Genomic DNA, 16433 nt, shown 5'->3' with positions numbered 1-16433 from the left:
CATTTTGGCATTCAATCTGGCCCCCTATGAACACATCAGAGTCTATAATGCGAGTAAGGAAGTTTAACCTTCCTAGGATTCAAAAACACTCCATACTCTTTATGGCAAAGAATGCTTATATTCATATTCAATTTCCATGAATCTCACTTACTGAAACCAACAGGAAATGAATTAAAGAACTATATCCAAATAATACCTTCTCCTACTCTCCGAAAATCATGTATATTTTCAACTTTTTTTCCCTCACATATGCTATGGGTGAATGAATAAAAAAGGTACAATATTTTTGGAGGTCATTTTGGTACCACCTATCATCAAGGACACATTTCATTTCAGGGTATTTACCTTACGGAAAATACAATACAGGTGCCCCAAAAAATATATGCACAAAAACAGTCTCTGAATCAATATTTTTGATAGACTGCAAACAATCCAAATATTCGTCAAAAAGGAACTGGTTAAATAAATTAGGGCATGACCATGTTATATAATACATGACATTCAAGAGGAGCAAGATAAATCTACACGGACTGATGTGTAAAAATATCTGCGACACATTAAGTGAAAAAGGTTTAAATAACAGCCTGTACAATATCAGTCTATTTATAAGAAAGAAAAAAATTGTTACCCTGTCCCTTCTAGTTGTATACTCACAGAAAAAGACATCATCAATTTGTTTACAGCAGCTATTTCTAGGGATCTGAGGATTCCTGAAGTTACTTTTTCCTTCAAACAAATCAATATTTTTATAACAAAAACCTGTACTATTCTTAATAAAAAAAAAACTTTAATAAGAAACAAAATATCCAAAGGCTACTTTCTAGTAAAAGAGAAATGACAGAAAAGAAACACAGTTAAATTTAAACCAGGTAATCAGATTCTGAATAAATTAGAAATTTATAAAATTAGAAATTTAGAAAATACTTTTAGGTTGTAAATACAAAAAGTATAAAGAAAAACAGTCACAATTAAAACATGATGAATTAAAAAGTCACATTTATCATTCTCTGCCTAGCATATGAGAAAGGGGGTATGATTGTTAGAACATTTCTATTCATCCTAAAATCTTTAGTTACATTAAGCAAACCAGTTTTTCCACAAGCGAATCAAAACAAATGAGTAAAACTGGTTTTGAACACAAGGAAAAAGGGCGGTAGTCACGAAATCTGTTTAAAGGAATGAAGTAAGCTCATAATTTTTATTTGCTCTAACATAAAATCCCATAATTAAATGTTTAGCTTCTAGAACAGCATTTCTCATAAACTAGAGAAATAAAATTATACTTCTGTCTTGCATTGATCCTAGAGAAAATATTTTCTCTTGATAAGGAAGTCCTAATGCCTTTATGGCTAAAAATGAAGGTGACAAAATCACAACTGAAAAATAATTGCAAGGAATTTAAAAATAATTACAACTATCTCTCTATGTCTAAAATTAAGAAAAGACCGGTAACAATTAAAAAGGGTAAGAAGGATCACATGGGAATCAATAGATCTTAATGGAAAGTTTAATCTTTTACTTGCATGAGGCAAAGGCTACAGTTTTGCTTTCCCTAGAAAATTAGGACACTTAGTAGCTATTTAGAGAGACAGAACTATGAATAGCATTATAAAAGGATTAATCCGTTTCATCAGATAATTTACTACCTGAATCTGTTAATTAAAATATGCTATTGCTGAAGAAAAATAGAATGAACCAAAACTCCCCATGCTTAAATCTTCAATAACAGACATAAAACTAATCTGAGAAAAGGCTTGCTACTAGCCTTTGTACAATTCCCAATATTTTTTGAGTATACTATTATTGAGTTCTGCTCTAGGCATTGGTGGTCCATGGTGAAAGACAAGACTTTTGCTCTCAAGCTTACATTCCATCATACAAATAAGATCCAATGTGAATAGAGGTAAAAGTCTTCTTGGAGGACATGACATTTAAGACCTGAATGACAAGAGATAGCCATGTGACAATCTGGGGACAGAACTCTCCAGGCAAAGATAATTCAAAGCATAATGGTACTATAATATTTTTAAATGGACTGTCTCTAAACCAATTTCTTTTAATAAAATCTAGTGATTCTTATGTGCACTACAGTTTGAAAACCACTGATTACAAAAACCTTAAATAGCAAATAAATAGCATGAAATGATCAGAACAGGATTAAAATGAAAATAACATTGGCTCATGATAAGATTCAGTTTATTGATGCCAACTATATTCTATGCACTCTGCTAAATTATACAGTCTCATTTTTAGGCTGAAGACATACTATAAGATATCCACACCATTTATAATAATATGTAAGCTAACCTTGCGATACAGTAGGTCAAAAAGTAGTTGAATAGATGAAGATACTCAGTCTTACTCTTAAATAATGCAAAAGTTAAAATACCAAGTTAGCATTTCACTTATTAGATTTCAGAAAATGTCAAGGACTCACAATATCTGAGAGGCTGGTAAGGGCAATATAGTTTTGCCATAAATTGGTTTAACTTTTTTTGAAAGCAAATTATCACTAGCTACCAAATTTACAATGTGCATATTCTGCAAATTTACTAAACAGAATCCCACACAATAGCACAAAATTACATAAAAAATGTTCATTATATACTGCTCATAGTAGCAAAAAACTGGAAAAAGTCCAAATGTACATCAATAAGGGATTAAATAAATAAATCATGAAATATTTACAATATGGAATACTATGCAGTGTTATAAAGGTGATGATGCAAACTGATGCACACTGAAATAAAAATTGTCCAATACACAATATAAAAGGAAAATATTGCTTAACGGTTTATATACAATTCTTTGTGTAAAAAGAAATGTGCTTATAAATAGCATACACAAACAAGAATGTTTGTATATGTACTGAAAATACCCAGAATGTATAAATTTTTACCAGTGGTTTCCTCTTAGGACTGTAATTAGTGAGGGAGGAGAAGAGAAAGAACAAAAGACTTCTTTTTAAATTTCATGGACTATTTCCCCCTGCCCCCCCGCCACACACAGTGAACATAGATTACTTTAGAGAAACTTTAAAAAATGACTTTAAAAAATGAAAATAGATTTAATTTACCTATTGCTTAGAGCTGGGATAGTATCTTTCCAGGGCTCTTATATCAGAGAACATAGAAATGGCCCCCATATTGAGCTAAATATTATAACAACATTCCTTAAAATGAAATTCCATTCATATGACAATAAAAAACCATTATACAAAACTAGTATATTTAGGGTAACTTTTAACTACACTGACATTCCACCGTGTAAAATAAAGTCTAATGTGGTCTGCAAACTCTTCAGGAATCGAATCCTACGCTTCTCAACCTTCAGTATTCATGCAACTCACCTGTAGACCCTGATAAAATAGAGATTCTAATTCAGCAGTCTGTGATGGGCCTGAGAGTACCCTTTCTATTAAGTTCCACAGACCACGCTTTGAGTGGGAAGGATCCAGGCCAAATTCATACCTCACCACTCCCCATACTTCAGATTTAGTGAATTACTGTTCTTCATTCCACTGTGCCTTTTTTATATCTTATTCTTCATCGTAAATGGTTTTCCCCTCACCTCCTCCACTTCAAAAACTTTTACTCTTTGTTATAAGTTTAGTCCAAATATCACAGATATTTCAGGCATACATACTTGCTGCTCCTTTTGTATTCCAAGGCTTCTATGCATTAATGTTTAACTTACCTCATTTGTTATTCACGTTTGTCTCTCTATGAGATTATGAGCTTGAGGACAGAAAATACCTATCCTTAGCACACAGATAGTCAATAAATGTTTTCTGAATACAACTCACTAAGGTATGGAGTTTTCGCCGCCATCTTTGAAACAGTGTTTGTCACAATTACTTTTATTTCATAATATTTTTTAAAAGTAATATTCAGTAAATTACTATCAAATTACTGAAAGTCTCTTAAAATATAAGACATTCAAAATTAAAGTAAAATATTACACTATGATGAGACGTTTACTATTGCTGGAAAAAAGTCATTTGATTTCACTATTTTAGGGTAAAAAGGACAAAACAGAGATTGCGCTCTTTGGTACTCTTTCAATTAAATTCTTAAAGAAAAACAAGAATGACATTAAATTTCTAATATACCTTTTGCCCCTTAATTAGAAACTTTATGTTTTAAACACAAATGACAGAATAGTATCCTAAATCAAATGCTTACACAGGCAGCCCTCTCTTTACCACTCACCTTCCTCATCTATCCATTTCATAGTGAAAAGCTGTTCATTGTCAAAAGAACACATGTCTCGAACCTCACCGCAAAGGCCCTCAAAGGAGATTGAAGGTTCAAAATGTGTTATCATGATATCCCTGAAAAAGAAAGAGAATTTTAAGTTTGACAATGATTAAAACTAATAACACTCTACACATTACCGAACGCCTGACAATATGATGGACTTCAGCTATTCTGTGTGTGCATCAACTGTTTCTTCCAGTAAACTATCACTATAAAGTAAAAAATAAAATATCGGTATTAAGTAATGCTTTAAAAACTAGTGAATTTCTGAGACACCTTAATTTAATCTCTCTCACTCAAGAAATCCACCCTAATTCCTCTAAGAGATGGTAGGTAGTCCCATCTTTGCTTTAATATTAGTTCTCAGAAGATCACTCTTTTGTAAGGCACTGCACTCTTCCAATGAATATCAATATTATTGATAAGCTCTGCCTCATATTTAATGGAAAACTGTTCCAATCATTACTTCCAGATCTCCCCTCATCTAAAAGTCTACCTTTTGTCCAAGAAATGGCCCTTTAATAATTTGACAAAGATCTGTCATGTCTTCTTCCTCAGCCTTAACTTCCACAGATTAGCCATCCATCAGAATGTCAACCACTTTGTACGGAATTGTTTTTAGATTTCACACCTTAATTTTTACCCTTTTCCAAAATAATTCCCATTTGCCAAAATTGGTTTTAAATATGATTCATACCCAAAAAACATAAGACTAGACATAAATGTGTAAGCAACAGTATTTAAACAAGTCCAACTAGCAGCTAGCTATTTATTCACTATAAAATTTAAAATTTCAACAAAATGTTTTAGAGCAGAAGCCTGGGGTTTCCTCCAAGGAGCTATAAGAAGACTCCCTATGATCTAATCACACAGTAGCCAGCCACAGTCATCCTTCCAAAGATAAGTCAAATGAATGACTAATTTATATAATGATCTGTATGTGTCAGACTCTGTTCTAAGGGTTTTACAAAATCAACGCAATTTACGACTTTCCCATTTTAAACTTTTCAAATGTCTTTTGTCTCTCAAGCAGAGTAAAATCCCAAGTCCCTAGCAGTCTACAAGGCCCTGTGTACCGGCCCTGGCTACCTCTCTGACCTACCTGTTCTACTACCAGAAAGACAAACCTATGTTTCTAGTAGACCACCTATCCTTGCTAGAATGTAAACTTGGTGAAAGTGGAGATTTTGTTTTGTTCATTTTATTCCTAGTGGCCAATGCAGTGCCTAGCACGCAATGGGTACAGGATAAATATTTGTTGAAGGAAGGAAATTATACCGAGTTAGGAACTATGAACAAACATGGGTTAGTTGGAACATAGAGCAGGAAATAAATTAAAATTTTTAGTCATCTGCAAAAAAAGTTACACGTGCAGTCTTAGGGGCTATTAAAGGTAAGCAGAGAGCCAAGCATAGAAATTGAATGGCTTTTTCTTGATAATCATTCTCTTCCTAAGCATCTCATAGATATTTCTGCTCCTAGCTCTTAGAACCTTCTTGCTTGGCTTTCATAATAGTATGTTTCCCTGGCTCTTTCTACTATTCTGAACACTTAATTCTCTTTTTGTCTTCAATCACAAGACATTCTTTACACCAGGTCTCATAACTCTTTCTCTGCCTCTGTCTCACACTCTTTCTCTCTGAAACCTAATTCACATTCAGTGTTTTAACTATTATCACTATGTAGGGGGTCTCCTAAATCTGTAATTCCAGCTCTCTGTGTGCTATTTAAAACTCCTGATAATCTGGTTCTAATCTTTATTCTCAACTTGATCCCACCATTCCCAATACAAATACTCTCCTGCAGACATCTATCTGGTTTGCTCACAACTCCAACACATAAGACCTTGATGATCCAAGTTTTAATCCCAACATTTCCTCTGTTTAAGACTCAGTTTATGGATGGAGGTGGGAATCAATCTTCAACAGGTACTTTAACATCAACTTCCATTAAAACTTTTTCAACCACACAAGCCCAATGTCCTCTACTTCTAAAACTGTTCAACAAGTATCTTCTGTTCCATCTTTTGTTATTTAACTAATTATATACTGATAACACATCTTCAACTAAGTTATACACTGGAAAACAAAAATTCTTTGACTTTTTAGCATATGCATATAACTATTAATATAACTGGGACTCAAATATTTAACTGAATGTAGATTTTATAGGAGAAACCAATCTTCCAGAAAAAACACTTTTGACAAAGAAATGTCACTGTTTGTTTCCTTTGCCTATAAACATTTATAAAATACTTAGTATGTTCCATTAAGTTCCAAACTTTACCTTATATAATCCTCAAAATAACCATCAAATGAGACATACAAACCTATTTTACAGATTTAAAAAGCAAAACACTTTTAACTCTGGAATATTTGCCAGAGTCTCAGTTAGGAAAGAGACTATGAATTCAAATCCAAATCTCCTAACGATTCTTGGGTGGATGTTATGATTGGACCTTCCCCCTCTCTACCCCACCACCCCCAGCAGTCCCCATTAGCAATGGAACATTTATTACATCAACCGCTGAGAGTGTTACCAGTAAACAATCCCCAGCTGTCAGCCTCTTTCAGAGATCTGACTCCTCAGTATGGTCACATACCCTTCCTAGAGCAGCCCACAAGCAATAACTGATTAGATGTGGGGGTAATAAAAGTCCTAGATGTGACTCCAGAAAGCTCTGAAGTGTCAACTCAACTTCAGAACTCCCTGGAGGGTCCACTGAGGTTTCTGCTGAAACTTTAGGGCGTCTTGATTTTTTTCCGACCTAAGCATGATTTCTTCCTTTCTCTTCCCTTCACAGCTGAGTCTCAAGAGCACTCCTGAATAAACCTCCTACATGCTAATCTGAGAAATCACTTTCCACAGCAGTATCCATTCAATGCATAGCTATTATCGGATGATAATTTTTGACAAAAACATAATGAATATAAACAGTCAATCTCACTTTTAAGAGACTGGCTAATGAAAAACGTAATCCTTGTTTTGGAGACTAAATTACCCTACTTTAGTACATGAAGCTAATTTTTCTTTTCTTCAGAGAAAATACATTGTTAGCATATATAAATTATACATATTTTATAGTCTGTCTCCCCCAAATAAGTATAAAATCCATGAGAGGAGGCACTTTGTTTTGCTCATGGCTGTATCACCAATAGCTGCAGCACCGTCTGGTCCAGAGTAGACATTCTGTTAATATATGTTAAGTCAAGGGAGGTGTCACATGTTAGACTCTAACGAAAGCATGAGGAATGGCATATAAGATGTAGCCACAGTATAATGGTTAAGACCATGAAAGTTAAAGATAGGATGCTTGAGTTTGAATCCAAGCTCTATCACTTACCAGCTATGTAACAGGAGTTACTTTTGTGTGGCTCAATTTCCTCATCTATAAAATAGAAATAATATCTCATATGGTATTATAAGGATTTAATGGATTAAGTGAATTGATATTTATAATATTTAGAATAGTGCCTAGCATATAGCCACTCTATATGCTTAATAAATTTTTAAAACATTATGTATTCATATAACACTTTAAATAGAAGTAAAACCTCATTAGAGAGATAAAGATAATCCAAACTTCTAAAAACAACACACAGATGCTTCTGTTTAATACGGTAGGGGGAACACACATCTACAACCTTTCATCCTAAGGGCCCACTGAAATGACAAATTATCAAAGCCTTAAAAAACAAAAAAGGCACCAGCAGCAGATCATAAAATAAAAGAAAGTCCTAGATGACTGAAAACAAATGAGATAAAATTGACCCAGAAAACATACTGGCCCCAAACAAAAAAAGTTAAGAGGACCCTTTAAAAAGAGAAATTTTATGGACACAAGATTAATTTTCTTTCTCTAAGCATCTAATCACACTGCTTGGCTCAAGTGTATAATACTTACATAAGCGTTCATTGTAAATGCTTTTTAAAATCACTTTAAAGAAAATCTACAAGTTAAAGAAAAGAATGTTATAAACATTTAAAATGTAAAAATTACTAAAGGAAAAAATCAAGATATAGAGAAAGTGAAAGGAAGTGTGAAATCAAAAATGTTTCTTTCCTAGTGGGGAGTCAATATCTAAAACTACTAATTTAAAAATAAAAGCAGGGAACAATAACAAAATAACCTGAATAAAAAATGGGCAAAGGACGTGAACAAACATTCCTCCAAAGAGGATATACAAATGAACAACAAGCTTATGAAAAGATAGTCAACATCACTAATAATTAGAGAAATGCAAATCAAAACCATAAGAAATATCACTTCACACCCATCAGGATGGCTACTATCAAAAAACAGAATAACAAATGTTGACAAGGTTGTGGAGAAATAGGAGCCTTGTGCAGAAGTGGTGAGAATGTAAAACCAGAATTTCCATATGATCCAGCAATTCCACTTCTGGGTATATATCCAGAAGAACTGAAAGCAGAGAGAGACTACAACAGATATGTGGACACCCATGTTCATGGCAGCATTATTCACCATAGCTGAAAGGTGGAAACAACCCAAGTGTCCATCAACAAAAAGTGATATATAAACACAAAGGATTAAAAAGTAAGGAAATCTGGCCTGTACTACAACATGGTTGAACCTTGAAGACATGATGCTAAGTGAAAAAGACCAGTCACAAAATGACAGATACTGTATGATTCTACTTACGTGAGGTATCTACAGTGGTCAAATTCATAGAAACAGAAAGTAGCACAGTAGTTGCCAGGTGTTGGGGGGAGGAGAAATAAGGAGTTGTTCCACAGGTAAAGAGTTTCAGTTTTGCAAATGCAAAATTCTGGAGATTGGTTGCACAACAATATGAATACAGTTAACTACTGAACTATACTTAACTAACTACTGAACTTTACTTAAAATGGTTAAGATGGTAGGTAAATTTAATAGTTGTTGTTGTTTTTTACCACATGATAAATAAAAAAGAAAAATAGGAGTTGTATTATTTAAGCTTTGTACTGTCAGGAAGGAGGCAATGAAGAAGTGCTAAATTTCTCATCTTTTATATTGGTCGACAGCTATAATAAAACAAAATAAAATTTTAAAGTAGTTAACACTGGGTGGTGGAACTGGGGATTGGGGCAAGACTAGAGATGAAAAGATGTATTTTGTACTTAGACCCTTCTGAATGGTATAAATTATTACCTTTTCTACCATGTAAAAGTATGATAAAATTTACTTTCTAATAAATATAAATAAAATATAAAACAAATTTTGAATAACTTCTATAAAAAAATTGTTTTAAACATTTTAAATTTTTATTTAAAAAATAAAAACAGAAAACCTTTTATTTTTCTAATGATATTAAAGGAGAACCTGCTTACCTTAAAGCAATTTTTCTTTCAAAATACCCTCAGATTTACTAGTGTGAGGGGGTAAGGGTTTCGAGTAACATATTTTAGAATGAAATCAGAAAAGAAGGAAAGGCTCCCGCAGACTTTCTCTGGCAAAGAATAGGTGTGGCGTTATCACTTTTGAATGCAAGGGGAAAGAAATTGGTATGATCAGACATCCTCGAATTATGACTTCCTTATCAAGGTCCACATGGAGTTAAAATTAACACGCATGTAAGCTTGTCTATAAACAATGGGGATTTTTCAGAAATCTTATTTTTCAAGAGCTAAAAAATATTTATCGAAAGATACAAATATTTTTAAAACATCTGTGTAATCTTTAAAAAACTTAAGTACATACTTCCTAAAGAGACTCAATGAAGGAGTCATGCTTTATCAACTGCCACTCCTTAGGTTCCAGGAACTAAAATATTTAAGGGAGTTTTATATAAACACTTCTCTAAGTAATTGGGAAAGCATCATACACTCCACAATCACAAGATCCTTATAGTACCCGAACTAAAAATGAGTTTCAAAATAAAGATATTACATTTTAAAGGTATAAAACGAATTATGTACGAAAGATATTTTTTTTCTGGTTTTAACTTCGGTGTTAGTGTAAATTATCTTACCACTGGTCTTCGAAAGAATAGAGTCTGCTTCAACACAAAGATTTCCAAAATGACAAATTTAGACACAGTTTTAGCTGAATTTTTAAAAAAGAAAAAAAAGCATTTTTAATCTTGTTATTGAGCTTCAGAAGACAAACTGCTTTAAGCATTCATAATGTTACTATGTTCCAAAAAATGGAATCAAACATTTTTCCTTAGGACTAATTGCTTTCAGAATATACCTGGAAAAGAATCACAGTCAGCCCTTCTGTTATCTCAATATAAGCTTTTCTCCTCAATTAAATGTAATCAGAAAAAGTTTTATTTGTAATCACCAATATAACAGATTTAGGCAGGATTACCTATAAATGGTAAAATCACTGGGTAAGAAGTTTTGGAGGAATAGAATATTCATACATTCTCAAAGTATTACCCTTCAAATTAACTGTTAATTACAGAAGTCATAAAGAAACTTCTATTTCTTAATAATCAAGGAGATAGAAAGGTGACTCAAAAAGAATAACTGAAATATGACTATGACAATAACACAAAAAAGTAATTTTAAAAAGCCTCTTTGATATAGTAAAAAGGAAAACAGAAAATTCCCTAAAGGGTAGGACTCAGCTTTGTATTGTGGCTTACTAAGGCTCAATGTTATCATCCATAAAATAGAGATAATGATGTCTACCTTTGAATATTTTTGTGAAGATTAAATAAAAACAAATGCCAAACACTTATCACAGTTCTTGGAACATGTGGGTACATTACAAGATTCTAAGGGGAAAAAAAAAGTTTCTATGATTTTTAACGTACTTCAAAGGAAGAAAGGAGACTGGATATCTTTGAAGATGATTTATCAAATTTTTCTAACTATTGATATTTCATTAAATAATCGATCACTGCTAAAATTCAACACTGTCTGGAAAACCTAGCCAAATGGTTAAGAAAAATGAATGAGCTATATAGAAAAGAAGAGGCAAAATCTTTATCTACAGATGACATCATCTACCTATAAGACAATTAACTGAGAAATTATCAGAACAATGTGGCCAGTTCAACTTAAACTGCCAGAGCAACCTACTCAATATTAGTATTAGTCAAGTACATTTTCAAAAAAATTAAGTTGTATCAGTACACCACAAATAACTAAATCTCCAAATACCAGATTTATTGAAAAGAGGATCACTTTAAAAACTGCATAATTAATAGAAGAAAAAATAGAATAGTTTTAGATGAGAAACACATCTACCAAAGAAAGCAAACCCAGAAGCCATAAAGAAAAGGACAGATTTGATTAATAAAAATGAGCAACTCCAGACAAGCAACAGGTTAGAGAACTGCTGGCAACTTTTTTAACAAGCAAAATGTCAATGTCCCTTCAAAGAAATTAATAAAAAAAAAAAAAAATCCAAGAGAAAAAATGGGCAACAGACATAAAAAGACAACCCACAGGAAAAATACAAATGATCAATAATATATAAAAAGATACTTGTAAAAAGAGTTAGTATTTTTTGCCAATCTTACTGGCAAAATTTAAAAAACCGATAATATGAAATGAGAGCAAAAGGAAATGCTTCATCCATACAGTTGTTGGGAATGTAAATTCTTAAGTTTTTGGAGGACAATTGCCAAGTTTTAAAACAGGCATATCTTTGACCATGTTTGCAAGAATGTATGTTAAAAACAAGAAAGTTCCTTCAGCGTGATTTGAAATAGTGATTTAATGAAAGCAACTTTAAATATTCATCAATGAGAAAAAAGGATTGAATAAATTATCGTGTAAGGATACTGTAGTATACTATGTAACAATTATAAAGAAAAAGGCAGATTGCTCTATCTCTATCTATCATCTATCCTGACATGGAAAGATGACCATGAATGAAAAAAATCAAGTTGCAGAAACTTGTGTATGAACCTGTTTATTGGAAAAATAAATGGGTGTGTCTATGTGTATACATATCTATCCTTATAGATATGATGTATATCCCAAACTATTAACAGTGGCTACCCCCTAGGAAGTGGAGGCGACAGGGGGAACCTTCTACTTTATATATTTCTGTATTTAAAATGTTTTAGTGCCTTGCCTTTGTGATCTATATTAGGCCGCTAGTGGCATTTTGGTTTCTATCATTCACATGCCTGTACAGGTTAGCCGTCATGCACAGTGCTTGGGACATAGAGCCAGAACACAATGACTGTTCAATTAATTCTGGACATTTCCACCTGGATGCTCCCAAAGCACCTTGAGCTCAAAATTCAGAATTGCCCATTCCACAAATACCTTCCTTCTACAGTCCCTAGCCTCTCTCAAATAAGAAACTACGAGTTGTCAGAACCCACCCCCTTTCCTATAAGCAATCAGTCTCTAATCCATATTGATTTTACCACCTAAAATCGCCACTGAATCCATATCCTCTTTTCCATCCCCTCAGAAACTCTCACCTGGACTACTTCCAAAGCTTCCAAATTAGTCTTATCCATTGCCAATTTATCTCCCATACTGGTTCCAAGAGTGTTCATCCTACAATGAAAATCTAATTATGCATCTCTCTTTCTTAAAACCTTCAGCATTGAGAAAAAGTCTGAAGCACAAAGTATAGGATATTCAAGAGGCTTCACGAATTAGTGCCTGCGAACCTTCATACTAGCCTTCTCATCAGTTTCCACTTCACACTTTGTGTCCTAATAAGGCATGCATATGGGACTACCAACTAAAATGATCTTAATTCCTCAAACATATCATGCAGTTGTGCAATGCCTGGAATGACAGTGCCCCACCCAACATCACCATCCATAGGGCAAACCTATTTATCTTTTAAAAGCCTCCAATATTTTGTCCTCTAGGAAGGCTTCCCTCACCTCAAACTCCTCCTCAATATCCATCCTGCAAGTACCTTACACAAACACACACACAAGCACATGCATGCACGCACACCTATTAACTCTTCTATGTCTTTCCTCCTACAGGTCTCTTAGTTCCATGAGGGCAGAGCCTTGTATTATCCACCTCTACATCCTCTGTGCCCACCTAGTACTGGGTGCCTGGTTTACAGTAGGTGTTCAACAACATTTATTAAACTGGATTTAAACACACTTAAGTAAAATGTGAAATCCTAAGCAAGACTGGAGTTTTAAAAATTCATGTTTTAATTAGGCTCATTTCAACCATAAAAAAAAAAACAAACATTCGAGTTATCTTAAAAAGAAGGCTGAGAGTTGTATTAGAAAGCTATTATGGACCTCTAGGGAGAATTTTTCTGTAGAGCACTGCTTCTGTCTCCTCTGCTTCCTCAGACCTTCAATTTGCACATGGTTGGTCCCAGCCTCACTAGCCTCTCCCTCAACTCTCAGCTTCAGTCCTCGCTGCTAACAAGCAACTTATCTCCATGATATCTAATTCAAATTTCTGAGAGTTGTTTTGGTTTTGATTGTTGGCACCAGGCCACCATGTCCTTTCTCTCTGGTGAAACTATGGATCAGTTACCCTATAGTTAGGTGCCACGCCAGAAGCTCCAGGACCAATAACTAACATTTCCCCAACCTCAATTCAATATATTATTTTTATTTACTCAGAACCATTACTAAAGAATATCACTAAAATTATTTTGCAATACTTTTAAAAACAAGTCTTGTCAAGACTTGTTAAGAGTGAAAAAAAAATCCTGCCCATTTCTTCACTGAACCAGCTATACATTCCAAATGTACAAGTTAACGATTGTTTTATTTGTAGATGTGCAAACAAAGAATCCTCTCCATTATCATAACTGCTTAACAGCAGTGGTTTAAAAAGCATTTTTTACAAGCTTTTTGCAGTTTCCCATACACTTATAATGTAAAGAAAAGAGTAGTCAACACATTTTCTTGTTAAATTTTATTCCAAAATATCAAATAATTTTAAAAAAGGATAATCACATACAATGGCAATCTATCACTAATCAACAAAACCTGTTTCTCTTCCTCCAAACTAACACCACTAGGTAATGATTTAAGAAGGAAGGCCACTCACTGACAAGCTACCGTGGTGAGCAAAGAGGAGTACAGGCTGTGAGACAGGTACTCTTAGGGGGTCTTCAATAAAACCAAATTCTCAGTGCTATTAATCTCCTGCTTCAAAACTAGAAAAAAAATCTAATTAAATGTCTGCTATATCTAGAGAGACATCACATTTACACTAAAAGCAAATTTAACATAATTATAACACTATACACGTCTTTGAAAGGAAAGGGCAATTTATTCACTAAAAGATGCTGCTATTCTAAGGTTCAACATTCACTGGAAAGAAATATTGTTAAAAGGGAATAGGGGAAAACTCTCTGATAATGGCCATTCAGAAGATCTGAAGAAAAAACTTTTCCCAGTGCAGATTGTCCTTATATTTCTTGATAGAGGAAGGATTTTCTATTTTAAAATCAGGTAGGTGTTCTAGTTAGCCGACCTGTTTATTAACTATCCTCACTGGTGACTCATTTTAGCTTCATCTGTAGTAATGAGCAGCTGACTGTGATATCATAACCATCAGTTTAGACTATTGTTAATAAACATATAATCTTAACAGATCTCATTTCAGAAGACAGAAACTGGTACAATTTAGAGTACCGATGTTGTCTTTAAATGAGTCTTGTAATGAAAGCACTATTAGAAAGCTTATATTAAATTAAAAGCACTAAAGAGCAAAGGGTTGTTTCATTCCTTAGCAAAAATTCATAGGTGCTAGAAAATGTTAACTTGAATGTCTTGGGAGAACTTTTAGTCAAGCACTAAACAGGTTATATATCCTTATTCTGTCTCTTTTTTTCAATAATTGGAGCAATAAACTAAGATATATGATAAAGCATTTCTAAAATATAGCAACTTTGATCTCTTTGCAAAGGAGAAACTCACAATGATTTAAATTTACCAATTAGGCCTATTTACATTTGTCAAACTAATAAAAATGGGGAAAAAAGAAAGAAGCGCTAGATTCTTCGTCTTTCATAGTTGGAATCATTGGAAACTATCTAAATTTAATAAGTCAAGAATTTATGATGAGTGCCTCACAATTAAAAATAGAATGTATATTATTTAAAGTTACAAAAGTAAACTGTTGAACCAAAAATAACAGTTTATCAAAAATCGAGAGGCACCAGGAAAAGAAAAAAAGGTAGTGTGCACCCAATTTCTCATCTTAGAGTATCAATAGATACTATCTAAAGCTGATAAATCACAAAACGGAAGTATAACTTTTAAAGCAAAAAAGGCAACTTCCAGGAGAACCAAAAATAAACTGTAAACAGTAGTTACCTCTGGAGGTTGGGAGGATGAGCTGGGGAAACTTTTTATTTTATAACTCTATACAATTTGTACTTTCTTACTATGAGTGTATATGCATTTTTTAAATCTAGTTTTTAAACTGTCAATAATGAACACCTTAAAAAAAATACGTATTGTTTTTCAATCTCTGTCAACTCATGGACTGTTGACATTATAAAATGGAACACATTCTAAAGTGAAATATCTCATCTATCAAATTAAAAGTAAGGTAAAGGGAGCAAAGCTTTTTTCCCACAGTGCAACGTTCATAGCTGACCATTCTCAAGTCAAAACAGCTCTGTGACAACTACAAACTTTCAGGAAACCTACACACACTTCTTGATACTGTTTTAAAACTAAGACCTCCTTGATAAATTTAAGCAAAAACACTGATACTGTCCAAAATAACTCCTGTAAACTACTCCTGAATACAGTCATGCTAATAATACACAGAGGTCAGGGGCTTCATGGCAGCACACAAACTGAACTAGCATGTCCTTACATCAGATCAATAAGACATTAAGGGGCTTATATTTTCTTTGAAATCAAAACGAAAGGCATTTTTAAAGTTTGCTATCTTCACTGATCCTCTCAGGAATGTTAAAGTATGCATTGCAGTTTCAACCTCCTAGTGCTTGAGGTTTTTTTTTTTTTAACAGCAATTTACTTCTGCTTGGACAAGCCGTAGGACAAGCCAAACGGCTGGGTTTTCTGTTAACCCTTAGTTTCAAACCTTTATGCTCATAATAACATTTCAGCTTTCTAATGTGCCTAACATAATTATCTCAAAGAAATTTCAAACCACAACTTAATTCAAGGGAAGGTGGACACTTCAGATCACTGATTACAGAATATGATTTAATACAACGATCTCAGAACTGGATTATTTCCGGTAATCAAAGGAGTTATAACTTAGGTAATAATACGAGTAAGA

The 16433-nt window shown here is 33.4% G+C and overlaps 1 protein-coding gene across 3 annotated transcripts in view; it reads right to left on the bottom strand.

Moving 5' to 3' along the window:
- The window catches only part of PRKCI (protein kinase C iota), a 65453-nt gene that overhangs the window by 47952 nt on the left and 1068 nt on the right, over window positions 1–16433 (bottom strand). For 2 of the 3 annotated variants that reach the window (XM_039865015.1, XM_039865017.1), the window contains exon 2: window positions 4212–4333. In XM_039865015.1, coding sequence (XP_039720949.1) covers window positions 4212–4333 — 122 coding nt within the window. Of the gene's footprint in view, window positions 1–4211; window positions 4334–7602; window positions 7648–16433 lie in introns of all 3 variants that reach the window. The other variant, XM_039865016.1, reaches the window with a different exon arrangement.

This window comes from Pteropus medius, unplaced genomic scaffold, assembly GCF_902729225.1.
Source record: "Pteropus medius unplaced genomic scaffold, Ma_sr-lr_union100, whole genome shotgun sequence".
NCBI classification, from domain to species: Eukaryota; Metazoa; Chordata; class Mammalia; order Chiroptera; family Pteropodidae; genus Pteropus; species Pteropus medius.
The sequence above is the reverse complement of the archived record's forward strand: the minus strand, read 5'-3'. Positions and strand labels throughout refer to the sequence as shown.